This window comes from Macadamia integrifolia, chromosome 10 (genome assembly GCF_013358625.1).
Source record: "Macadamia integrifolia cultivar HAES 741 chromosome 10, SCU_Mint_v3, whole genome shotgun sequence".
Lineage (NCBI taxonomy): Eukaryota > Viridiplantae > Streptophyta > Magnoliopsida > Proteales > Proteaceae > Macadamia > Macadamia integrifolia.
This window is the reverse complement of record NC_056566.1, coordinates 3,001,909-3,029,224: the sequence shown is the minus strand read 5'-3', so window position 1 is coordinate 3,029,224 and position 27,316 is coordinate 3,001,909. Positions and strand designations below refer to the sequence as shown.

The 27,316-nt window shown below is 37.2% G+C and overlaps 1 protein-coding gene across 1 annotated transcript in view; it reads right to left on the bottom strand.

Annotated features, from left to right (window-relative positions):
- Nucleotides 1–19,965, bottom strand: part of LOC122091565 (ubiquinone biosynthesis monooxygenase COQ6, mitochondrial) — a 37,602-nt gene extending 17,637 nt beyond the window's left edge. Inside the window, exons 1-4 of the mRNA XM_042661576.1 lie at nucleotides 19,134–19,965; nucleotides 10,089–10,203; nucleotides 9,499–9,595; nucleotides 4,777–4,920 (exon numbers count right to left, since the gene is read on the bottom strand). Coding sequence (XP_042517510.1) covers nucleotides 4,777–4,920; nucleotides 9,499–9,595; nucleotides 10,089–10,203; nucleotides 19,134–19,141 — 364 coding nt within the window. The 5' untranslated portion in view covers nucleotides 19,142–19,965. The remainder of the gene's footprint in view (nucleotides 1–4,776; nucleotides 4,921–9,498; nucleotides 9,596–10,088; nucleotides 10,204–19,133) is intronic.
- Nucleotides 19,966–27,316: the final 7,351 nt, after the last annotated feature.

The following is a 27,316-nucleotide window of genomic DNA, read 5'->3' as shown; positions in this document are numbered from 1 at the left end:
CCCATCAACTGGGCATGATTTGAGTGATAGAATTTTCAGATTTTATAGTGTTTTGCAGCTGTACTACTGTGCACACGGAACTGGAGTGTTCCAGATCTGGCCGACTGCTCCCCTTCTATCCTTCTTCTTATAGTTCTGGTCATTGAACAACCAGGTGATATCTCTATAGTGATGTTCATCAAATTCTTTTTCTTCTTCTCTCCTCACTTCATCAGATTCATAATTTTGCTTGTTTATTGCTTCTAATCTTCTAGTCTGGATTTCTGAAATCTGTTTGAATCAACAACGAATTTCTGAATTCTGATATCCTATTTTCAGAATTTCTGTTACTGCTTCTTAAGAATCTGATTGATATTGTTGTTCTAGTTCTGCTATTAGTTTTCCTAGTAGCACTAGGACACTCCATAACTCCTTGATCTGTTATCAGAATCCCACCAAGTTCTGCAGATCTGTTCTGTTACTATAACAGACCACTCAACCATGTTTCTAGCTTGGTCTGATATCTCAGGCCAGAATTATAACTTTTATCCAATTCCTGGTCAAGATTTTCTGTTTTTACAATCCTGTTGTACTAGTCTCTTGCTCGATCTTTCTGGATCAGAATTAATCCACATTGATTTGATTATGGAGTGGTGTTCTGAACTGATGATTGGTTGGCCACAAGAAAGATCAGGAGGGCCTTCGAGATTTCTACACTATATTTAGAAAGCTCGGTTCTTATGTGCATAGAGGAATTTCTACTTTGCATCATGGTTACAAATCTCCCCAAAATTTCCCAGTTTCGGTATGGCCCAAGACGAAATCAGTGGTCAAAACCAAAATGTTACCGGTTTCGACCGAATTGGTCCAACCCAGGCTTATATAAGTGACAAGTTTCAATGGAAACATCCACTGTTTCCCATATTTTGATAGAATCTCTCAAGTTTCGTGGGTTTCAACCAGGAAAGGAAGAATATGGCCACCAAACATCGATTTGTGCTCAATTTTTTACAATCTTCTTCTACTATCTTGCATTATCAACCAAGATCAACCTAGAGAGGACTTCTTGGAGCTTCAAGGCATACCCACTTTTTCCCCAAACTTCTTTTTTTGTTCAGCATAGTAGAATTCTTTCAAAGCAACCATGTGTGCGACCTTATTTCGGTTTCAACCTAGATTTAAAACCTTGCTTTGCACAAAGGACAAACTCCTACAAATGTTAGGGGAAGAAAAGAGATACAATGATGCTTGTCGAGCTCACAAGCTTCACACGCAATACAAAATATAAACTTGCAACTAGGAACCAGTTCTTGAAGCTTCGAGAGCGACACATGGCATAACTGATAAAGCCAATGAAGAGGAGAAACACAACCAGAAGTAGAGGCAGTTGTAGAAGACAAAACAGACCATCATTCTCATGCGCTTCACCAATCTTCTTCCTTGGCTGAAGATCCTGAAAGACACTATAAGAAGGAAAAGATGTAGCAGAACAATTTAAAGCCTCAGTAATTTGACTTACAAAAAGCAGATTTAAAGGTAATTGAAGTACATGAAGTACAGAAGACAAGGGCAAAGATGAAGAAGGAGAAATTATACCATGGACAAAAAGGGGAGTAGAAGGCCCATTAATGAGAATAACTCGAGATGGATGACTAGTTTTATTGAAAGAAGAGAACCCATTGGACTTACCAATCATATGAAAGGAAGCATCAATATCAATAACCCAAGGTAGGAGACGAAAGCAACTAACACAACAATATGTATAAGGGCTAGTGTAGCAATGGATGAGGAAGTGGATGACTCAAGCTGCTGGACATGTTTCAATAACTAAGTGGCCAAACCATCACGAGACACAAACGTTGATTGAGGCCCTCCAGATGAAGCAGCAAGATTTTTAGTGACATTGGCTGACACTACATCAGAAATCCCCTCAATAATTTTAGTATTGGAAATTGTTGTGCCCACTGAGATTTTCCATACTTAACCAAGCACTTATCAATGATATGATTAACTTGGCCACAGTGAGAACAATAACATAGACATGGTTGGTTTACTATCCTCCACCCCTACGAGTACCACATCCTCAACCTCCTCTTGAACCACGACCTCTCCCAAGAAATGCAGAGCCACAACCACCATCAGCAAAGGAAAACTTTTCCTTGGAAGAGAAAGATGACTCAGACAAGTGAGAGAGGGAAACAATTCATTGGATATGACAAAAGGCTTCATTAATGGAAGAAACACTTTCATCGGAAAGTATTTGATTTTTAATAGGCTAAGATCAGAATTCAAACTAACTTATTGATCTGATCAAGACCAAACTTGGATCATTGGAGGAGGCTAGTCATAGGGATAAACCTTGAAATATTTCAAGCATCTAACGGTTAAATGGGTAAATATATCCAAACTCTAGTTGCAACCGAAGGAGCAAAAGCATGGGAACTGCTAGCTATATTTGACTGCCGTTTATTTGATATAAAAAGCAACAGCAGGGTAGAACCTTCATGTGCAGTGTATTATAGTGCTCCATGTAAGTATCAATCTTCATCATCATAAGAAACCCTAGTTTTCATGCTCTATCGACTAGGGTTTCACAGAAACCAAAAACAGTGTAGGTTGCTGCACACCACAACAAAAGAAAGCCCTAATGACACTCTCAAGAAAAGAAGGATTGTAGCTACTGGCTGTTCAATGCTATAATACAATGTGACAGTTTCAGATCTAGAACAACCAGCAATACTATCTAGAAGAAGAAAACAAGAGAAAAGAGAAGAAAAGAATGGAAAGAAAATAAACTACCGATTGGAGAGAACATAGTTGTCAAGGCGTCACCTAGGCGTCCAGGCAGTTTGCCTGGGGCCTAGGTGACATTCGCCTTATTGCACTGCATACTGCCTTGTGTTTTGGCACTTATTTATGCCAAATATCATATAAGTAAATGCTTTTTATATTTGTTATTTCATTTACTTAAGATATTATTCATAAATAAGCAAATACCCCCTATTTGAATCCAATAAAAATAGTTTAAAAATAAAATTCCAAAAGGATAAAAAGTCAACCCCCCAGTCCAAGAAGAAAACTGGATTTTGGTTATAGGGGCGATTTTCAACTTTTAAATGCTGGAGTTTTTCTCAATTATGAAAATTTTATAAATTCTATCATGTTGAAACATTGTTAAAAACCAAAAGTCCGGTAAAATAATTTTTTGTTTTGATATCCATAAAATTATTTTCATTCAGGCGATTTTAACAGCATTCGCGTACTTAAAAATAAGTTTGACCGGAGCATAACTTTGTCATTACAACTTAGATTTAAGTAATCTTAGACTTGTTGGAAAGCTGGTTTTATATTATAACTGATACAAAAAGTCTCATGTAAAAATAATATCATTTGACTAGTCAAACTTGTTATAGAACCAGAGCATTTCTCTAAATTTTGATTTTTTATAACTTAATATGACTTAATGTTAATTTTTTATAATTTAATATGGCTAAATGTTGATTTTTAATGACTTGATGTTGCTTAATGTTGATTTTTTATGATGTAAGGTATATATAGATTACTAAATAATGTTAGAAAATAGGAAAAATAAAAAATAACAATTAGTCGCCTTGTTCGCCTCAAGGTGTGCGCCTAAGCGCTTAGACAACCTTCCACCGCCTTGGTTCGCCTTGGCGCCGTGACAACTATGGGAGAGAATCAGTAGCAGTAACCCTTGTATTTATAACAATAAAACAGAATTTTCCATGTATATCCTTAACTTATGTGACATTCAAACAAGCACACCAAGAGATCCAAGTTATTCCAGAACTACCCCCTGTGGCACTTAACTCTTAACAAGTACATTAAACCCATACGAAGTCTTAATCTAGACCCTTGCCAGGCTATTCATTGGAGATAAAAGGGTACATAGAATTGTTTATTTTTTCTTGCAACTTCAGTGTGTAGTATTTTTACTTGTAGCCTGGCTCAAGAACTGTAAGAACTGGAATAAATCATTAGCTTTGGGATTTTTCCTCTCAGTGGTTCAAGGGAAAGTTTATGCCCATGATACTACAGATATTTTATTTTTCTTCTTCATGGAATTAAAAGTTCCCCTAACTTCATCTATTTAATTGTATTACATTTACCTCCTGTTACCGATTAAAATTGTAAGGGGGAAAAAAGATGAGGGTGTTTAAACAATGTATAAGATTCTTTGTCATAACAAACATCTTCATGAGTTTGGATAACACCACCCATATGCATGGAGTTGGAGAATTTACCCTATGAATCCAATGCTGAAAAATAATTATAATTACAGATACTTTTTTCTTCTGTTTAGATCTCAGAATTATTTATTAAAATGGGGGAGAAAACAGAGACCGGCCAAAGGCTAAAACATGAGCCTTGGCTATGATAGCCAAAAGAAAGCAAAACAAGGGAAAAAGGGGGGGGGGGGGGAGGTATTACCATAATGCATCAGTTTTGATCCTGATGGGACATAGAAACCAAAGGCCCAAAACTCACAATGATAAATAAACTAGTAACAATAAAATCAACTCAAAATGCACACTTAGAAAACAAATAGAAAACATCCAGAAGACCCCCCAGCAACATCAAATCACTATATTAAACATGTTGAAGTATCTATACTAAGTTATGATGTTCACATCATGGTAAATTTAGAATTGGCATCCTGTAAGTTCTGCTAATGTCAAACCATTCCTTATGTTGGTTAGACTACAGTACAAGTTGAAAAAAAAATCTATTAGATTTGTAAGGAACAAATAGAGAGTGTCAGATTAATATTGGTACCCTTGAAAAAGGAAATTGTTGCAGGAGTGACAGTGCTGACTCTTGGATCAGGGAGCTCATCTTTCTTTATGCTATCCTTCCTTCCCAAGGCAGGATTGCTATCAATAATGGCAACATTCAAATGTTTTGTCAACGGCATGCTTGCTGCAAGCACACAGTGTGAAAGGAAACACCAGTCATTTCTAAAGAAACTGCCAAATATGAAACAATGGGCATTAAAATATAAATATGTGAATAGCCCAATGAGGCCCGGTTTGTTTCCAGGTCATAACCACATTAAAAGGAAAATTTCAGGTAAATTTTCACGTAATGGCTATGGTTTAAAGTATCTCGGATACGATATGATACCCTCCGCCACGTATCTTAAATTTAGCCAACTAATACAGCTAATACTTTAATCCTTGTTCTTTAGCATATCTTAGCTTATCTCCGATACGATACCTTCCGATACGTATCTAAAATTTAGCCGACCGATATGGCGACCGATACCGATACTCTAATCCTTGCATAATGGTCCCATTTATTTCCAGGTAAAGGAAAATCCTCAGGTAAATTCATATAAAAAAATACGAGTTATTCCTGAAATGTTTCCTTTTACATGGTTTTTACAAGAAACAGAGTCTAAAGCTAGTAGGACAGGAAATGAAATATCTACCAGAAACAAAAACAGAGCTTATACATGACAAGCATCTTATGGTGATCATAAACCATTCAAATTCCATGGCAGCCACCTGAAAATCTATGTCCACGTGACTCACAGCACCATTTAAATTCTTATGAGCCAAAACTGCTCACTCAGAAGGATTATTCATGTTCATAATACTAGTCAAAGTAACTCCTTCATAAACAAAATGAAACATTCCCAAAGGAAGACTTTATGAGACTATCCCACCATTTCTAGAATTACTGCAGTTAAAATCATGCATAGTGTTATGGAGTCTTGTAAGATTCTAAAGCAGATAGATCAGATTGACAGATCTGATTGGCCTGCTAGTAATGGGCCAACTAACGAATGGAAGGAATACCGATCTGACGGCTAGATGTGATTCAGATCTGATCTCAGTTCTAACTGTCAGAATTGAAGATGGAAGCTACAAGATCCTAACAACTGCTTTCCAGAATTCAAATGAGTCATTGGCAAGAAATTGAATTTAGTGGGTGGAATGGAGACGAAAAAATTAATCGATGGGTGTCATGGAGATGATAAATTAGGGTTTCTAGATCCTAAAATTAAGAATCTAGGAGTAGCCTATAATGGGGAAGAGAAAAGAAAGAACTTAATTCCATAGAGCTGTCCCATTAAAGAAAGAGAAGAAATAGGAGGTAAAAGAGGAAAACTAACCGTAGGAATTAGAGAGAGAGAGAGAGAGAAGGAAGAAGAGAAAAGGTGCAAATCCTGGGGTGGGGAAGAAGAGAGCTCAGCCACACAAGGTGAATCCCAAACTAATCCATTCATTCCAATTCAATCCTTTTTTTTTTTTTTTTGGGGGGGGGGGGGGTGGGGGGGGAGAGGATGGGTGGGGTGGGGTGGGGTGGGGTGGGGAGGGTTACCGCTCTTTAAATACAAGAGAAAAAAGGAACTAATCTTCTATCTTCTGGACAAGTAATCAGACTAAAGACCTTTAAAAGTAATAAAAGACTACCTAAAAGAAAAATCTACTAATGGAACCCACATAATCTTATCCATTACTTATTCCCATTGACCTTTTAAATTCCAACTTTTGGGCTTATAAAACAGGCCCATTCTCCCCGCCCAGGGGGGGGGGGCGAGGGGAAGCTCAATGCCTATAGAATCCAACCATGGGCTAAGATAAAGTATTTTAAAGACCAATTGGACACCCTTAACTACATCAGATTCTCAATGGATGTGTTTGACCTCATCAAGGTTAAAGCAGGAAGATGGGATAACACAGGATGTTTGCCGAGTTATCCTATTTAATAGAGTGAAAATTTTGGGTGAGGTGATCATATAAGACCTCTTATCCCCATCAGTGAGGCCTCGTCCAACAATCCCAGAGCTAATGCCATCAAGCTCAACTTGTAGGAAGCTCCCTAAGAAGTCTGGGATCAGATCGCGTAGTTGGATCATTTAGGGATCAGGAAATAAAAAAATCATCACATATATAGGTCCATCTGGTTTAGCAGATCAGAGTAATACAGGACTACGTGTTAGGGATATGCCCACACTCCTATAGTTGGTTTTGATGATAACAAATATATGAAGGTATTTCATAATTTGCCTTCAAGTATTGTTTTATAGAGACTTCATATCGAAGATCAAATTTGATGAATGAAAGGAAGAAATGAAGATCGAAGTCATCAAATGAGGAGTATCAATAAGTTGGTATCAATACTTGAAGAAGGTATCAGAAGAATCCAAGCTTCAAGATGTTAAGACATAAAGCTTAAAGACATGGAATTGCAAATAAGAAGAAAAGAAGATGAAGTGCCAAAGAGTGAAAGGTTCAAGTGAAGAAGAAGACCACTAGGATAGAGTGGTCATTTTTAATGTAATTTGTAACTTCCACATATATATATATATGCACTCACCACATGCATGTGCATTGCATCATGCTAGAATGACCATAGAGCATACCTTTACCAAGTATGGAGAGTCTCTAAGTGGTGAGGAACATATTAGGAAAAATGTGTTCTAGTGAAATTCTGTGAAAACCAGATTAACCTAACTCAAGGGCATTTTGGGTAATCTTAAAGTCGGTATCAAGAGATTAAACCTTCATAGAAGTTGTAGGAAATTGAGTCGCGATTCCAACACAACTGATCTAAGATCAATCCAAGGTCGGACCGAAAAGTTATGGTCAAAACACTGACGACTGGTCAGTATGATAGCATTCTGTCAAAACAGTCTGTCATGTTGGCGGTCGACCGGCTGAAAGCCCCGGTCGACCGGAACTGTCCGAGACCATAGACGGTTGACTGGTAAAAAGTCCCGGTAGACCGGTTACTGCTTGGAAGTGCCCCAACGGCTATATTTTGCCTCGACGGCTCTTGGCGATCGACCGGCTACCAATGGCGGTCGACCGGTGGACCTAGAATATGACCGTTTAAGTGAGATTTACTGCCTAAAATGCTCTCCTAAGCTCACCTATAAATACCTCTAATGCTACTCATTAATTAACAATCAATCCCAACTTTAGAGAAGCATTATTTGAGCATTAGAAGTGAGAATTGGTCTACACCATTTCTTGAGTTCAAGTTCTTTATTTTACATTCAAGAGGAACTCAAGACCATCTACAAGTCTTCATCTACATCTTGGCATTTACATTACAAGCATCAAGAAGACTCAAAAGGTGCATTCATTCTATCATCATTGCATATTTCATTTGCACCACACCGGAGGTAATCTTCTTTTATTCTACTTCTCCATTTTCTATTTTACATTAAGTCTAGACTATACTTAGGCTTGTGTAAGGACTCTCTCATCCTTAAGAGATTGTAAGGATCCTCTTATCCTTAAAAGAGTGTAAAGTGCCTCTCTACCTTAAAGGAGATTGTAAGGTGCTCTCTACCTGCAAAGGAGATTGCAAAGGTGCCTCTCTGCCTGTAAAGGGGATTTGTAAGGATACTCTTATCCGTGAAAAAGATTGTAAAGGTTTTCTTCCCTACCTATCGTACTGAAAGTGAGAACTAGTGGAATACCTTACAAGAGGATTCTTGTAGAGAGTGGACTAGACTCAGATTGAGTCGAACCACTATAAATCTTGTGTTGTGTGATTGTGCCTATTTTATTTATTCCGCATCGTTTTTAACTTGCAATCACACTTGGGACCTATACATCGAAAAGAGTTAATTTCCACTAGCATAACCTATTCACCCCCCTCTAGGTTATTTCACTACGTGCTTTCATATTTGGCTTGAAAGCAGCTCACATCATTCAATGACCCTCATTGGAGATTGAGCAAGATTCTAGAGCACTCATAGTTGGGTCTCTTCAATAATGTTAGACCTGGGAAATTATCTCCCATCATCCAATATGCTAGATCTTTTAGTGCATTAAAGCGTATCACAATCCAGTGAACCTCTAGATTTAACGATCTGTTATAAAATAGTTAAGTGGGAAGTTCTGATGGAGTAATTGATTGATGTTACATGGAAATGGATCCAGCAGTCAAATCCATCACACCATGACACCACAAACATTTCGGACTCAGAGAACCCCCACAAAATAGGATTCAGTGAGTATATATCATTCTAAGACAGCTCCATTTGATATAAATAATTCTGTGTTACTAGAGAGGTTGGATAATTTCACATTACACAACACAGTTACTTGTACTTACTTCCCATATTTTCTCTGTAGTAGCTTATTATGATAAATTCTGCTGCACTCTTTTATTTAATGAATAACAAAATCTAATAAAACAAGAGATCAGACTGTGAAAAAAAAAAAAGGAAGAAGAAGATAAGGTACAATAAGAAGAAAAGAATACAACGGCCAGAGAAGGCCGGCAAGATAAACCCTCGAACACCTCAAACAAGATAATAATCCCCAACCATAAATCACAAGGAGGAAATTGGATTGTTAACAGTACAGAAAATAGGAAAATACCAGTTTACCGGAAAGTTCCTGAAACTAAAAGGGAAATTTAGCCACTCAATATGTTTCATCTTACAAGTGTTAACCTCAGATTTGCAGCATTGACACAACAGACTAAATACAAACAGCACTTGAAATCTACAAACCAAGCGACAGTACTCACACAAAGCACAAGCAAGAGCCATGCCAACCATGCCTCCTCCAACAATAGCAACATCATATTCGTCCATCTTAGTTGTCTTACCAAGCTTATCCTCCTCCTATAAGTTGAAGAAAACAAGTCACTCCAACAATGCACACCAAGCAACATAAATGAAAGTCTGTGAGATACAACCATTTTCATTACCAGCTATACTGCTACAGTGATCTCAATGTGTAAATGGCTAACGAATCCCAGGCTTTAAAGCCCGAAACCTACCCAGCAACTGTCAAAGAATGTATTCAATGAACCAAGAACAAGGCCACTATTGTGCTAAGTAGTTAAAAAGAGAGAGAGAGAGAGAGAGAGAGAGAGAGAGAGAGAGAGAGAGAGAGAAGAAGAAGAAGAAGAAAGAAAGAGAGTAGACGGCTAAAGTGGACCCCAGAGATTTAGGTTTACAAACTAAATCTCGCAGTCCAAAGACCAAATGGCTAATCCATGTGGCACAAATTGGTGCTTCAGCCTTCCGCGGGGCCACAGATGGCAATCTTCCCCCCAGCCCCACCCCCCCCCCAACAAAAAAAAAGAAGTAAAATCAAGATAAGGATTATTACATTAATAAATTGAAAAGAGTCAGAGCTAGATACTCCAGCAGCTGCATCATTAGTGAAAGCCTTCTTTGGAAATTTTAATGTATGAACAGTGCCCACAGCTTTTCTCACAATTGCTCTGTTTCCAATGGGCAAATGTTTTAGAACGTACTACAAGAATAATACACGTTTATACTTGCAACTAGGAAAAAAGAAAAGAATAAACATATTTTATGCGTATGCAACAACATAAGCAAGTAATAGAATGAAATTGGATTGATAAGATGTGTCATGTGGCAATAAACCATCATGTGTTTATGGCCTAAACAATACAGAATCTAAAAGAATTTTGGTGATAAAACCTAAACTAGCGAAAGAAATGAAATCATTGCTTGTTAGTGGCCATATCTAGTTAGCATTTATTTTCCTTGTGGAAGAGGGTTGATGCAGTGGGAAGAATACAAAATGATACCTCTAAAAGGACTAAATTTAAAAAAAAAAAAAAAAAAAAAAGGAGATGAAACATTACTTTTGCAAGCATGACAGGACACTTATTATGCCATGTGGATAGATGATGTGTCAATTCTAACCATTGGATAGAGAGGACATGGTCTAGCCATGTGTCAAATATCAGAGTCTAATTCAATCAAATAACCCTGGTGTATTAACAAGTATCTTGTATATGTCCATACATGTGTACCAATACTTTAGCCATTACCATACACTATCCCAACTTTGAGTAGGAACAGATGGTTTAGATAGGAAAAGCCGTGAAAATGGACGGCGCCATAGTTGTCAAGGCGTTGTCAAAGCGTCGCCTAGGCGACGACTAGGCGTCCAGGCGACAGCCGCCTTATTGCACTGCATGTCGCCTTATGTTTCGGCACTTATTTATGCCAAATATCATTCAAGTAAATGTTTTCATTTACTTAAGATATTATTCATAAATAAGCAAATACCCCCTATTTGAATCCAATAAAAATAGTTTAAAAATCAAATTCCAAAAGGATAAAAATTCAACCCCCCAGTCCAAGAACAAAAACTGGATTTTGGTTATAGGGACGATTTTCAACTTTTAAATGCTAGGGTTTTTCTCAATTATGAAAATTTTATAAATTCTATCATGTTAAAACATTGCTAAAAACCAAAAGTCCGGTAAAAAAATATTTTGTTTTGATATTCATAAAATTATTTTCATTCAGGCGATTTTAATAGTATTCGCGCACTTAAAAATAAGTTTGACTGAAGCATAACTTTGTCATTGCAACTTAGATTTAAGTAATCTTAAACTTGTTAGAAAGCTGGCTTTATGTTATAACTAATACAAAAAGTCTCATGTAAAAATAAAATCATTTGACCAGTCAAACTTATTATAGAATAAGAGCATTTCTCTAAATATTGATTTTTTATAACTTAATATGACTTAATGTTAATTTTTTATGATTTGATGTGGCTAAATGTTGATTTTTAATGACTTAATGTGGCTTAATCTTGATTTTTTATGATACAAGGTATATATAACTCACTAAATAATGTTAGAAAATAGGAAAAATAAAAAATAACACTTGTTCGCCTTAAGGTGGGCGCCTTCTCGCCTAAGCGCTTAGACAACCCTCCACCGCCTTGGTTAGCCTTGTCGTCGTGACAACTATGGACGGCGCAGACCTGTCTTTCAAAAATGTCACAAATCCTTGTGACACAAACAACTACCCATAAAAAAAAAGTTTCTTCACAAATGTATAAAATAACTGTAAGGTTATTCTGGGAATGCCTGTGCAATGTGTACAAAATAGGAATTAGTACTATGTATGGGGTCTTCTTGTACTAAATATTCTTTTATTTTGAAAGCAATATAAAAGAGGAAGCAAGGTTATTAAGGCGGCGAGGCGACTGAGGCATTTGAGGGTCTTTCGGAGCGCTTTGGAGATAGGGCAGGCATAAGGCATCACCTTATTGAATAAAGCGTTCTTGTGTTATATTTTTTATACATCCAAAATATCTTTAGAGGAACTATTTACAACAGATGAAAAAGTGTCTACATCTAATAGAGTTCATATAACAAACCAAGTTAGTGAGCTTAATTGAGACAAATTGCATCAGCAACCTTATTGGACAACATATTAGCATCTCCAAACATGATGTACAGATGGCATCCGTAATAAATAATCGAACTTTGTTCTATAAGAAAGAAAATTATTGGAAGAAAAAAGAAAGGAATATGTAAAATGCTAAAAGGCAAACAATCATATGAATATTCATAGTAGACTAGTAGTCATACACACGCCGAAGGTTGAAAAAATAAAGGGGACAACAGTACAACACATTTTTCCCACCCAACAGAAAAAAAGAGAGCTGCGGGTTGCACTGTTGCAGTGAAGAAGTGAAGAAGAAGAAGGAGAAGATAGAAGAGAGACTGGGAGAGGAAAAGAAAGCAGAAAAAAATGAAAAAACAGAGGAAATGAAGCCAAAAAAAAAAAAAAGAAGCAGAAGAAGAAGTAGAAAACCGTAGAAGGAGAGGAAATTAGGAAAAGAAAATTGAAAAAAAAAAAAAAGAAGAGGGAAATAGAAGAGATTAAGAGAAAGAAGGAGAAAAACATTAGGTAGAATGAAGAAGAAAGAAGAACGAAGGTTCGCTGCCACTGCCGGAGGAAGGCTCCCGTCAGCACTGGTTCTTCCCTCTTCAGTTCAGTAAACCCTTGCGATTTTAGGACTGATTTGTGAGTTTTTTTGTAGAGTTTTAGTATTAATAGCCTTGATCCCATGCATCTCAAGTGTATTCTTCCTCGTATACCTGCCAATCACCAAATGACATTTGGAATCTGTGTAAATTTGTTTAAAATAATAAGTAATGTAAAAAATTACACAAGGCGACCGCCCTAGGCATACACCTTATAGCGCCTTAATAGTTAAGGCGGTCACCTTATGTGTTGCACATAAAGCGGACCAGTGCCTTAGACTCCTACAACTGCCTCAGCGCCTAGGCGCCACCTTAATAAATATGGGAGGAAGACGCTATCGTGGACACCCTAATTTCTCAGAGGAAGAGACGGTCATGGACAGCCATAATTTCTCTTCTTTCTCCATCACATCTTCTTCTCCTTCCTCTTCCACACTATTGCTATGGTTCACATTCTTAAAACCTTGTTCTGTTCTACACAACAAAACTGAACTGTAAAGCCTTATGCATTAGGCTTAACAACAACAACAACAAACTCAACCGTAACCCAACTAAATAAAGTCAGCTATATGGATCCATGCAAAAAAAAAAATAGGAGAAAGGAAAGTCAAATGAAAGTAAAATGAGAGTATGGGAAAAAGCACAACCTAGCAGAACAGGAAAATCTCAGCTAAATGGGGTCGGCTACACGGATCCTTTCCCTCCAATCGGCTTCATCTTAGTTCATACTTGGGACAAGCCCTAGACTATGCATGTCATTCCTCACTACTTCTCCTATGGTCATTTTAGGTTTTCCCCTAGCTCTTTTAGCTCCTTCAATCAAAATCAAATTACTCCTTACTGGGGCATCCCCAAGTCTCCGTTGAACATAGCCAATACCACCTCAAACGAGTTTCTTAGAGCTTTTCATTAATCAAGACAACTCCCAAATCAGCTCTAATATGCTCATCACTTTATCCTTCCTAGTTTTTCCGCACATCCATCTTAACATCTTCATCCCTGCGACGCATAGCTTCTCTTTGTGAAACATCATCCTCTATATCATCTTATTTATTTATGGTTGACCCCAGATATCTAAAATAGTCACTTTGCAGTATCTCTCTCTCCCCAAATTTCACCATATCATGACCCACCAAAGTTTGACTAAAGTTACATTTCATATCCTCCGTCTTCAATCTACTAATCTTAAAACCTCTTGTTTCCAAAGCTGATCTCCATCGGTCCAACTTAACGTTAATCCATGTTTTAGTCTCATCCACTAAAATGGTATCATCGGCTAAGAGCATATACCAAGGGTCCTCGTCTAGAATGCTCTTGGCAACTCATCCATGATAAGTGCAAACAAATAGTGGCTTAAGGCCGACATAATTGGAATTCATTGCCTTGACCTCCTCCTATAGATCTTATACTAGTTTTCAACCCCTCATACATATCCTTAATTATATCTACCTATGTAGTCAACACCACTCTTTACTAGGACATGCCGGATTAAATCTCTAGGGACTTTGTCATATGCTTTTTCTAGGTCAATAAAGACCATGTGGAGATCCTTCTTGTGAGTTGTATATCTTTCCATGAGCCTCCTAAGTAGGTAAATAACCTATGTCGTGGATCTACCTGGCATTAAAACAAATTGGTCTTCGAGATATAGTCTCTCTTCTCAGACGGGCTTCAATAACCTTCTCCCATAATGTAGATATAAACAGGATTGCACAGATTTAAAGAGAAGCATATCAAACATTTTTTTTTTCCAAATCTTAGTCAAGCTTAATTGGAGACGTCATGCTCCACCAGACAACTTGTAAGACATTCAGTTCCATGAAATATCTTCCTTGATTGGAACCTCAAACATGCACATTTCCTCTTGGGGAATAGGACTAGTTATTAGAGGATTATGGAATCTTTTCTTATAAGTGTATGAGTTTGGCAAGAAATTTTGTAATCAAGTGAAATTAATGGAACTGAAACAAATCTGAAAAAAAAAAATGGAAATACTCATAATCATGATTGTGTAACTAATTTAACATCTTAGAAAATATGATACCTAAACTTTTCAAATAAATTCCTTCGCTCTATCATATTTTCTTATTCAAATCATAGTAATTTTGTTGATAAGTGAAGATGTAATATCTTTGAGGTTTTGAATGGCTTTTAATTTCTCCTTTTATTCAACTTTACTTGTAGCCAGATGAAGACCTAGGGTTTTCCCAAATCAAATACACTAATTTTAAGACCACTGCATCCTCTTAATTTGAGGGGTTTGAATGGAATTTATTTGAGATAGAAATCATCAACCAGTTGCAACCTCAAAACTTTTTCATCTTTAGAACATCCTTGCCTCGTGGTAGTAAAAGTTATTTTTCTTTCCGTTATTATTTATGTCTGCAAAGTTATCTCAATGGCCTATGTAATATATTAACAATTTTATTATTCAAATTTCATCATAGCTGGGGAAAATGCAAACCGAATTGTCTGTAGCTGTATGCTTTAACAGTAAATAGATAAGGAAAGTGTTATGGATAGAGAGCCAAATACTTCTTTCATCATGGCTCAATGGGTAGCGCCTACAACATTTGACTAAGGCATGAGAATCTAGATTAAACAAGTGTTTGCAAGTATATTTCAATTTTTATCAAGGAGCTTTGTGTGGCAAAGCAGATTTCATATGACGTGATTGTATCCAACGAATGCATTGAATGCCAACTTAAGAAGGGAAAGCCAAGGATGACGTGCAAGACAGTAATGAAAAAAGCTCATGCCCATGCGAATGCGAATTATTTCTGAAGCCTTGAGTACGGGCTGTCTGATCACAGCTTATGCCCATGTAAATCATTCTGAAACCTTGAGACTGGGCTGTTTGACCACTTCCTATTCAGTATTATAAGGTGAATACATCTAGATATTGTAAGAGTTCAAGGGGTATAATGCAAGAATTATGCGTTTGCCCTACAGCTCACCCATTTCCTTTACCATCATCACGGAAGCACTTAGTAGAATTCTCAAGAAAACGGAAGTGAGTGGAAGCTTCAAATTTTCTAATAATAGGGCCATAACAATTTATGGTTTCCAGTTGATATTGTGATCTTTTATTGACCTCTATCTGGAAATCAAGTTAAATGTAGACATTTAAGTACTATTTTCCTCAACAATTATTTTTGTTCCAGTTTCTGGTTTACATGTTTTGAAACATGGAATATACAGTATCTATCCAGCACAATGACACAAGATTTGCCATTTATTTATTATTATTATTTTTTTTCCTTTTGGGTGGGGGGGGGGGAATTATTCGTTCTCTGGATTACATTTACTTCAACAAACTAGGTCCAATGACAAAATCACTTCTGCAGCCCACTATCCCAAATCTATCTCCCAAGGACAGACAATTCAGTGTGCAACAACAACAATAACAACAACAACAGCAAAGGTTAGCCTTATCCCAACTAAATGGGGTCAGCTACATGGATCCGCAAGTATTTGAAAAAAAAAAACTTTGGGACATCCCACTCACAAACCGTCTGCAACTCAAATCTTAACCCAGGCAGCTCTATTAGATGTCATACTTGGGTGAAGACTTAGGGCCCGTTTGATAACGTTTCAAGAAACGCATTTCTGTCGTTTCTGTTTCCAGAAACAGCAGAAACGGAGTAAAAAGCGTTTGATAAAACTGTTTTGTTTCACTTATTTTCAGAAATAGAAATAAAAATTTTTACTTATTTATGGTTCAAGAAACGACCAAGGCGAAACAAGTTGAACTTGTTTCGCTGTTTCTGGAAACGACTTGTGGCCATTTTTTCATTGGTTACTATCGACTTCTAAAAACATGACTTATCAAACACCTTCAATTCCATTTCTGTTTCTAGAAACGGAAATTTATGTTTCTGCCGTTTCTTGAAACAGAAATGGCAGAAACGTTATCAAACGGGCCCTTAACTTTTGCATGTCTCTACCAATTAACTCATCAATGGTCAATTTTGGCCTGCCCCTAGCTTTTTTCATTTGCATCTGGTCACTCCTCTGTACTGGGGCATCCAAGGGCATCCTTTGGACATGCCCAAACCTTTGTAACCAACATTCTCTGAGCTTATCCTAAATTGGGGCAACTCCTAAATCCGATCTAACCTGGTCATTTCTTATTCTATCTCTCAGGGTTTTGCAGCACATCCATCTCAGCCACACTCAACTTATCTATGTTACGCTTCTTGACTGCTCAACATTCTGCACCATACATTATAGCTAGTCTTATAGCTGTCCTGTAGAATTTTCCTTTAAGCTTTAAAGGAATACATCGATCACATAACATTCCAGACGTCCCTCTTCATTTCATCCATCCTATTTTAATTCTATGGGAAACATCATCATCAATCTCACCTTCTTTGTTTAACGTAGAGCCCAGATATCTGAAACAGTCACTTTACGGGATCTCTCTTCCCTCAATTTTCACTTCCTCGCTATCAATCATCGATCAACTGAAGTTATACCTCATATATTCCGTCTTCGTTTTACTTATCTTGAGACCTCTTGATTCCAAAATATATCTCCATAGTTCCAACTTATCATTAATCTCTGTCACTGTTTCACCGACCAAAACAATATCATCTGCAAAAAGCATACACCATGGGACCTCTCCTTGAATATTCTTGGTTAAATCATCCATGACAAGTGTAAATTGGTAGGGGCTCAATGCGGATCCTTGATGTAACCCAATATTAATTGGGAACTCAACACCTTGGCCTCCCACAGATCCCACACTAGTCACCACATCTCCATACATGTCTTTAATAATATCCACGTATTTCCTTGACACTTCTTTCTTCTTTAAAACCTACCAGATTAAGTCTCTGGGAACCCTGTCGTAGGCCTTTTTCAGGTCGATGAAGACCATATGAAGATCCCTCTTGTAGGTTCTAGCTTTTTCCATAAGCCTCCTAAGTAAGTAGATCGCTTCTGTAGTGGATCTCCCATGCATGAAACCGAATTGGTTCCCTGAGATATTAGTTTCTCTTCTTAAGCGAATTTCTATTACCTTCTCCCATAGTTTCATAGTTTGACTCATAAGTTTTATGCCTCTATAGTTTTGCAATTTTGGAAATCTCCTTTATTTTTGTAAATTGGAACAATAATGCATCTCCTCCATTCATAAGGCATCTTTTTCGTGTTCATAATCTTGTTAAACAACTTGGTTAACCAAACGACTCCATGTGGTCCCAAACTTTTCCACACTTCAATTGGTACTTCATCCGGACCTGGTGTCTTCCTTACTTTCATCTTCCTTAAGACTTCTTTAACCTCGGTCACTCCTATCTTGCGTACATACCTATGATTCATATTGTGGGGCAGGCTACTCGAACCACTCCTATTAGGGCTGTCTCCATTAAGCAGGCTACAAAAATACTCATCCCATCTCCTTTTTATGTCTTCATCCTTCATAAGCACTCTACCATCTTCACTTGTAATACACTGAACCTGTTGGAGATCCCTGCTCTTCCTTTCTCGAAGTTTAGGTATCTTATAGATAGTCATTTCCCCTTCCTTGGTATTTAAATTGTTGTAGAAATCATCGTATTTTCTCGCCCTTGCTATCCCCACAATCTTTCTTACCTTGTTCCTGGTGGCCCTATATCTCTCTTTGTCTTCAACTTCCCTAGTCCTTTGCCAAATTTTAAAATTATCTTTCTTAGTCTTGATGGCAGCCTGGACCTCTGCATCCCACCATCAAGTCTCTCTAGGGGCCAACTTAGTACCCCTAGCCACCTAACCTTAGGGCACCCTTGGTTCCTCGTTTTCTTCTTCGATAAACAGAAGCACATGTCCAAGATCAACAGTTTATGTTGAGAGGTTAAACTCTCCCCAGGTATGACCTTACAATCCTTACACATCCATCTGTCATGCCTTCTATTGAGGAAAAAATCTATTTGACTGGAATGCTATCCACTTTTGTAAGTAATTAAGTGTTCTTCCCTTTTAGTGAACAAACAATTCAGTGTGCCACTTCTGTAAATTGAACTCAAAACTGCGAAGCAACAAAGGGGCTCTTCTCGGTGATAAGCCAGCTTTGCTTATCAAATTTTATAACCCACCCACTAAACAACCTATTAAGAAGGGCTTTGTCCATAGTTTTGAATCTCCATGTACTCACCCTTCTCTTAGAATTACCCGGACTAACGATATTTATCAACAACAAGACACCTCAATGAGATACTGACGCGACATGAATTTATTTACTCATCATATTTGTAACCTGAAGTTGTTTAAATCCAATACAAGAACACTAAGTTATGGATCAATTTAATCTGAATTATTTTCCAAACAGAAACATCAATTTTAACGAAAAATGAACCAAAATACCAATTCAGTCGCTACAAACACTAAACTTCAGTATAGAATGTGGGTACCTGTTCATCCTTCAAGTTGCTGAAGCTGATGGATAGGGCTCTTTGCGTATGAGAGAAAGGGAGAAGAACCGATAGGGGAGGATTCGAACTTCCTTCTGTTGTAAATTGATTCTTTCAACTACAAAGTCTTGAACAGGGTTTCTGGGTTCAGCAGAACTACCGGTTCCGCAACGAAAATAAAATGCCACGTGGCAAATCAGTCGAGCGACAAGAAACGCACACAGAATGCCAGATAACCGATCCGAAATGGCTAGAGAACCAACCCCAACCTGATTCAGATCCTCTACAATTTCCTATTTGTGCAGTGGGTGCAGTTCTACTTTCAACGTTTGACACGTGTTCTTAAACGATGTGGACGGCCAGGATGCAAGAGAGAAAGACGAAGCTTCACAGGATATTCACGGATCGGTTTTTTGCCCAACCCGAATAGATCCAATCATCCCTCTTTTGTTTCTCAACCTGAAACGAGAAAGCAAATTCGAAAGAAAGGATCCCCAAACCGGGGCAGTGAATTTCTCTCGCTCTTTCACTTCCACCTTTATTCAGGTTTAACTCTGGCACTTGATGAAAGCTTTCTAATTGCAGACCTTATCTCTGAGCCCTTTTTCTCAAATCCTTCTCTTTCCTTTGCATTTGTTCTTCAACTCTTCCTCTTGTTATCTCCTACATAGGTCACAATTCACACAGACTCACAACAAGGTATATTCCATCATACCTTCAGATTCTGAAATCAACCAGGGAAGAAAAAACAGTAAAAATCGCAGAGCTGCAACCGATCTTTCATTGATTTCAAATTGAAAAGGGGGAAGCGTCGGGATGGTGGAATTAGATCCAACTATATGGATCGGGTTGGGTCATATGAGATCTGCCCAAAACTAGCTGGAGATCCAGGTTTTCTCTCTCTCTCTCTCTCTCTCTCTCTCTCTCTCTCTCTCTCTCTCTCTCTATCTATCGTTACCATTCATTCCATCAGGGGCACGTGTCAAATGCTGAAGATAAAATGGAAAATTACGTGATTACCCATTATTGGGTTTGCCTTTACATAAATACCCACATTATGTTTCGTTCGACGGATTTATACAAAATGAGTTTTCGTATTACAAAACTACCCAAAACAATGCTTTTAGATACGTTATCCTTTTGTACGACAATGAATTGGATACTTTACTCCTAATAAACTCATTCACCTCCTACATTCCTCTCTCTTTCATCACTTCACATCTTTCTTTGATGAGCCGGAATCAAAATGATGAACGCCAAATCCAAAGGGTGTCGCCGTTCGGTACTCTCTCTCTCTCTCTCTCTCTCTCTCTCTCTCTCTCTCTCTCTCTCTCTCTCTCTCTATATATATATATATATATATCCAACACTCGAAATGACCCGCAGTCGGTGTGAATAAAACATTGGAGAAACCAAATGGGGTTCAATCGAAAGGATACCGACGTTTGTAGCAATGGGAAAAGTGTGTCTCTTCACATGGTCGACGGACTATTTCAATGATTTATGGTCTACCCAATTCAGATTTCAATGGAATTCACTGAAAAACAGTGCTAGCGGAGGAAGGTTATTGTCTTATTGATAGTTGGAGAATAGCAGAGGCCGCTCAATCAATAGATGTGCCGCAATGTTTTAGGCCTTCAATCTGACGAAGAAGACCCTATTCGGAATTTAGACATCAATCGATACTACTGGAAAACGTAGTTTGGTGAGCATAAAATAGGATGAGCTGTAGAGGATGTTTGGAACCATTCAAAAATGAAAATGGTGAGATAAAGTGGAGCAATGAGGGAGATTCAAAGGAATCTTCTAAAACTTAACCCTTAAAAGTTTAGAGTAACAATAATAGAAACCATGAAATGCAAGATGGAACCTTTTTAGTCTTTTATCAGGGAGAAAGAACTCAAAGAGATTAAACCAATTACCCGAACACAGAGCCTTTTTATTATAAAATTATAAAACTCAAGTCCACAGTTCTTTTTTCTTGCTTGTTCATAGTTATATTTTTCTTCTATCTTTCCTCTGTCAAAGAGAAAAGAGGGAAAAGTTGACTTGGGGAGAGAGAGAGAGAGCGCATCGTGGATGCTAGGGTGGAGATATTGTTAATATCAAACTTTCACTCTGCAACCGACTAGAGAATCTTCCTTTCTTGCCTTTCACTATACTTCTGTTTGAAAATCACACTGAATTTCCACTCCATACCTAATTGCCGTCCTAAGTCTCTCCAACCAAGACCGAAAAGCCATGGCAATTATCGAGTCCTAAGTAGTAGGCATCATAACATCCAGTGCCAATTATGCAGCTTTGGCTACAACGTTAGAGATCGATATGGTGAAGAATAGCGATGGGTTGTGCTCTCTCTCTCTCTCTCTCTCTCTCTCTATATATATATATATATATATCTACCTTACCCTTTACCTCTACCACATCTCTCTCTCCCAACTTAGATGCCGATTAACTGGTTCTTCAATAAGCGCTTCATCTCCAAGAACCTCTGCACTCTTAGAGTTTGGGTATGGACTCACTTTGAAGCTTCGTCATGCTAGGGTTTTGTGACGGTACTAGTAGAGGAGATGATGGTGTATGCAGAGTTATTCAGCAAAGCCCTTTTCTCTCTTCTGGAAATCCATTGTGCAAACCCTGCTACACTCACGGGTGTGGTTTGGACATCGGATGTTTTAGAAGGGATTGGAGGGAGAGGTCTAGAAGGAAATCGGAAATTTTATAACCGATTACATGCCTAAGTTGTAGGAAAGCGTATTGCAAGCATTTTGGGTATTTTTGTAATAACAAAACTCATTATATGTAAATTTGTTGAATGAAACATAATGTGGATATTTTTGTAAAAGCAAACCCAATAGTGAGTAATCACGTAATTTTCCTAAGATAAAATTGCATCGCACTTCACAATTAGGGAATCGTAGAGGATCTGGATCAGTAACTAACTTGCAATGGCTGTGTGAGAGATGGTCAACTAGTCAACAAGGGGATTTTGAGTTTCTTTTTTTTTTAGGTATTTCATTTGGTTTAAGATATTATTTTCCTATTTTTGAAATAAGAAAAATATTCTCCATTAAACTTGATGGAAGCTTATTTGACTACTTTGCTTTTTTGAGGGTTTACAGTAAAGATGTCTGTTATGCTCATTTTTGTTCATTTCGGCTATGGAGGATCTTTATAGACTTCTCATTGCTTATAAAAATTTGAATATTTTTCGTGGCATTAAAATTGTTAGACATGCATTAGAAATTTCTCATTTTCTCTTTTGTGATATTTTTATTTTTTGTACAGTTACCCCTCAAGATTTGTCAACCATTAGTGTTGTGCTCTATCTGGTCAATTGATCAATCTTATAAGAGTAGCTTATTTTTAGTGAGAATATTTCTCAATCTGACTGATATGCTCTATCTTCTCTAATTGGCATTAAAGAAATGGATAATAGTTGTATTTATTTAGGGGCTAACCAATTCTTTCCTAGGCATAGAATAAAAGGTTTCAATAACATTATCAAGACAGTCAACGGTTGTCTCTCTACCTGGAAATCTAACTTACTCTCTTACGTAGGAAGAACCGTGCTTTTATAATTCGTTTAGTCCTCCATTCCCTCTTATCTCATATCTTGCCTAGCTTTTTCAAAAAAGTTTTGTCGCTCTCTTGACTCTATCTAACATAAATTAAGGAATTATGACCCTTGTATTAATAAAAAGCTACATTTCAATGTTTGGAAAAAAAAAATTGTGCCCCTAAACTTGAAGGTAGCATAGGCAATTCGTGACTCTAAAACTCACAATAAAGCCCTCCTCCTTAAGTTAGGATGGAGATTCCTCATTGGAGATTCTAGCTTTGTGTGCAAATTCTGAGAGCCAAGTACTTTAATGATAAGTCTCTCTTGGATCTTTCTGTTTGCAAAAAAAGGGGGGTGGGGTTCAATCACTTGGAATAAAATTTCTTCTGTTTTACCCACCCTTAGAAAATTGGTAGTTCATAAAATTGAAAATGGAATGAATACTTTTTCTGGTCTAATACTTAGATTACATCCTTGCCGGATTGCTCTATCCTTAGTTCTATTTATCTACTTGAGCCTCTCTTGAAAGTCAAAGGACTCTATCACTTATAATTCTTGGAATGTTAACGTATTAAGAAAGTATTTTCCTCCTGTAATTGTTACTAATATTTTTTCTTTATCCACTTTCCTTGAAGAAGATCATTGGTGGTGGTGCTCTTTGACCAAGCAGGGCATGTTAACCACCAAAGTTGTTGCTAAATTTCTTCATTTGCAGAGTTTTATTAATTCATTAAATATTTTAAATAGATTTTCCAAGTCTTCTCCATTATTATCATAGTGACATTTCTTTTGAAAGCTCAAAATTCTTCCAAAATTTAAGATCTCTTCTGAAGACTATTACAAAATAGATTTCTTGTCAAAGACATCTTAGGAAAGTGGATTAATATGGATATCTCTTGTTGTTATTGCCACTCCAATATTGAAACTCTTTAACATGCTTTCTTATCCTATGACTTTGCCAAACGCATCTAGGCTGTTGGACCCTTGGGATTGAGGAATAAATTATTTCTACTTCGTCTTTCTCCTCTTTAACATTGTATCTCTTTAATTACCTCCTCCCCCCTCCTTTTGCCTCTTGACCGAGGTCACTTCTTTAGTTTTTTAATTATAATTACTTATTTTATTTGGTATCAGAGAAATCAAGTTGTTGTTCTTAAAGCTATTCTCAACCCATTTTTAGTGATGAAGAATATTAATCAATGGATTTTTGCTTTATTTCCATCCTCTTATACTAATGATTTTTTGCCGTTGTCTTTGAGCATTGATGACTGCATTGTAAATTGATTTTTCTCCAATTTCTTTATCCTAGAGTTTCCTGTCCTAATATGTGTAGCTGCTACTGATTCTACACAAACTATTTTGGGTGGACTGGGATTTTACAATATCATCATGCTCCCAAGAATTGCGAACCACCTAGTGGTTTCGCCTAAGTAATCTATTCATTTTTAAATCTTATTAATTCTTAAAAACATGATTTTTTTATACAAAAAGTCTTAACCCCAAACAACATTAAACATATTGTGGGTATTCTCTTTAAAAAGAAATTGAGGTTTTCAATTAATTTCTTGATGACAGGGTAAATCATTGAAGTAGACTCTCAGAGTATTCTCCAAGGAATGAAGATAGACAAAGATCACGATTAGAGAATTTTAGAAATTTGGTATGACTCAATCGTAATACAAAATCTCTCGATGGATCTTAAAGTAACTAATTGATCTTGGAACAATTTTTTACGATGTTTTGAAGTGTCTCATTTGATCAATTTGATCACCTTTTATCTCACGCTTCCAAAGGAAGTGATGTTTTGATTTAACGTGCTGGCATATAAGGTGATTCTTTTATTTATTTATTTTTTTTTTAAAGGTGCCAATTGTATTTATCTCCACTTTCTAGATTAATGAAATTTCATTTATGATAAACAAAAAAGTATTTTTCATTTTTCTATTATAAAATTCTAGGAAAGTATCAATCAGTTTCCCCAAAATTTTCGACTGACGACATTTTCCATTACTTTTCTGATTGCACTTGATTTCCATGTTGGCATTGATGAGGTTGGGATCCACATCACGTCCATCTAAATACCGTCCATTTTGGGCATCTTGGTCCGAGGCCCGAAGGCTGACTAATACCTACTCAAATTTCAAAATGCATCTCACATAGAAGGGGTTGGCCCCTATTTTCAAAACGCATCTCACATGGAGGGGATTATTTTATCCACAACAGAGGCCCCCAGTGAAGGGTGAAACTCTGGTGCATGCAGTTGGTGTTCTCACAGATGGCGCCAAAGTCAAGATCCACTCGCATCCATGTAGATATTAGTTTCCAGTTTCCAATTTTTTGTTGTTAAATTCTAAGAAAATATCAATCATTTTTCCCAAGCTTTCTTAGTGGCTTCATTTTTCATTACTTTTCTAATTGCACTTGATTTCCAAGTTACCACTGATGGGATCGGGATCCATGGCGTGTCCATCAATCCATGTATATATTGTCTATTTTGGGCATCTTGGTCCAAGATTTGGAGGCTGACCTGTACCTGCACGGTTTTCAAAATGCATCTCACATGGAAGGAGTTGGCCCCTACTTATGAGTCATGAATTTCTCCCTCCATTCACCGATGTGGGATTATTTCCCTCATAATAGAGCCCCCTTAATGAACGGTAAAACTCTAGTGTGGACAGTCAAGGTTCCCTTAGATGGTGCCAATGATGAGATCGGGATTCAGATTGTATCCACGTAGATACTAGTTTCCAATTTATTATTTTCCGTTGTTAAACTCCAAGAAAGTATCAATTATTTTTCCCAGGCTTTCCGATTGGCGGCATTTCATATTACTTTTTTCAATTGCACTTGATTTCTATGTTGGCATTGATGAGGTCGAGATCCACGTCACGTAAAACGCATCTCACATGGAAGGGATTGGCCTCTACTTATGAGTCACGAGTTTCTCTCTTCACTCACCAATGTAGGATTATTTCCACCACAATAGAGCTCTCCAAAGAAAGGTGAAGCTCTAGTGCGTACAATCGAGGTTCCCATGGACAATGCCAATGATGAGGTTGGGATCTATATCCATGTAGATATTGTCCGCTTTGGGAGTCCTGATCAGTGACTTGGCCTTTCACTGGTACCTGCATGATTTTCAAAACTCATTTTACATGAAAGAGGTTGGCCCTACTTATGAGTCTCAAGTTTCTCCCTTCACACACCAATGTGAGATTATTTTCATGCAAAAGGCACAATCTAAAGGATTCTTGTATTGGAGTCTTGGTCCGTATCTTGTGTGTTGACTGGTACCCACATGATTTCCAAAATTTGTCTTTCACAGAAGGGGTTGGCCCTACTTATGGTCCCAAGTTTCCCCTTTACTCACCAATGTGGGATTCTTCCCTACAACAGACACAATCTAAGGGGTTCTTGGATTACAAACCTGATTTTACCAAGTGGGAGGTCAAATAGAACATATTTTTTTTAATGGAAAAATAGAGCTGAAATTTAGTGGTCAAATAAATTTTAAGTCTCTCATTCGCATTTGAAGTTTTAATCAAAATGAAGTTGGCCAAATGGCAAATTAAAACCTAAATAAAAAGCTGGGAGTGCTTCAAAGTTGCATGCTAATACTTGGACCATCAGAGAGGTGCCTATAAATGATAGGGTATATGACTGAATTTGGGTTTAACCATTGACATGTAATTAATCCAAATCATTTCCTAGATATCAGTAATTGATTCTTTAAATATGATTAATTGATTTACCACGTCGTCCTTCCATGTTGCAACACTAGGTGTGCAGTCTAGAATAACCCCGTAGAGAATGCAAACTATGAAATTCTTACCTTTTGTCATCTCCTCTTAAAATCGAAGGATAATATTAGAAAGTCAACTTTTGTTTTTTTGTTGTTAAAACGATCACTCAAATAGAGAATTTGTTCCAACAAAAAATTCAGTCATGCTTTCAGTAGATGGATATCTCGAACATGATTTGGATTTGTTATTGAAAAAATTCAACCTCAAATTCAATCATTTCTCCCACTTTTGTCCCTACATCAATTCAGGATAGATAAAGTAAGGAATGAGGGTATTAGAAACCAGTTGGGGATTGCATCAATCTAGGACAAGCTCCTAAGAACCAGTTAGGGGATTGCATCTATAGGTTTCAGTTGAGATGTGCAACAAAAACCTATGGATGCCCAGGAAGGGAAGAGTGACCTGATTTAGTTGGAGGGAGCCAAAAGAGGTATGGACAAGCCTAAAATGACTATTCAAGAAGTACTAAGAAAAGATATGCATATGTTAGGGCTCAATTCGAGTATGACCAAGGATAGAGTTTTGTGGGGGACAATGACCCATGTAGCCGACCCCTTGTAGGGGATATTCCTGTGATGCGTCTTTGAGTACTGTTTTATTTTCTTCTCTTACCTCATTTTTTCTCTTTATGTTAATTCTCTAGTGTTGCATCCTTTTATTCTTTTATTCTTTTTCTCATGAATCCATGTAGCCGATTGCAATTAGTTGGGATAAGGTTATGATTGTTGTTGTTATACATCCATCCCTTTCATCCTTTCCATAGAGTGAGATTTTTCTTATTAGACCATGTCTCCATTTTTATTTTATTATTCCAGACC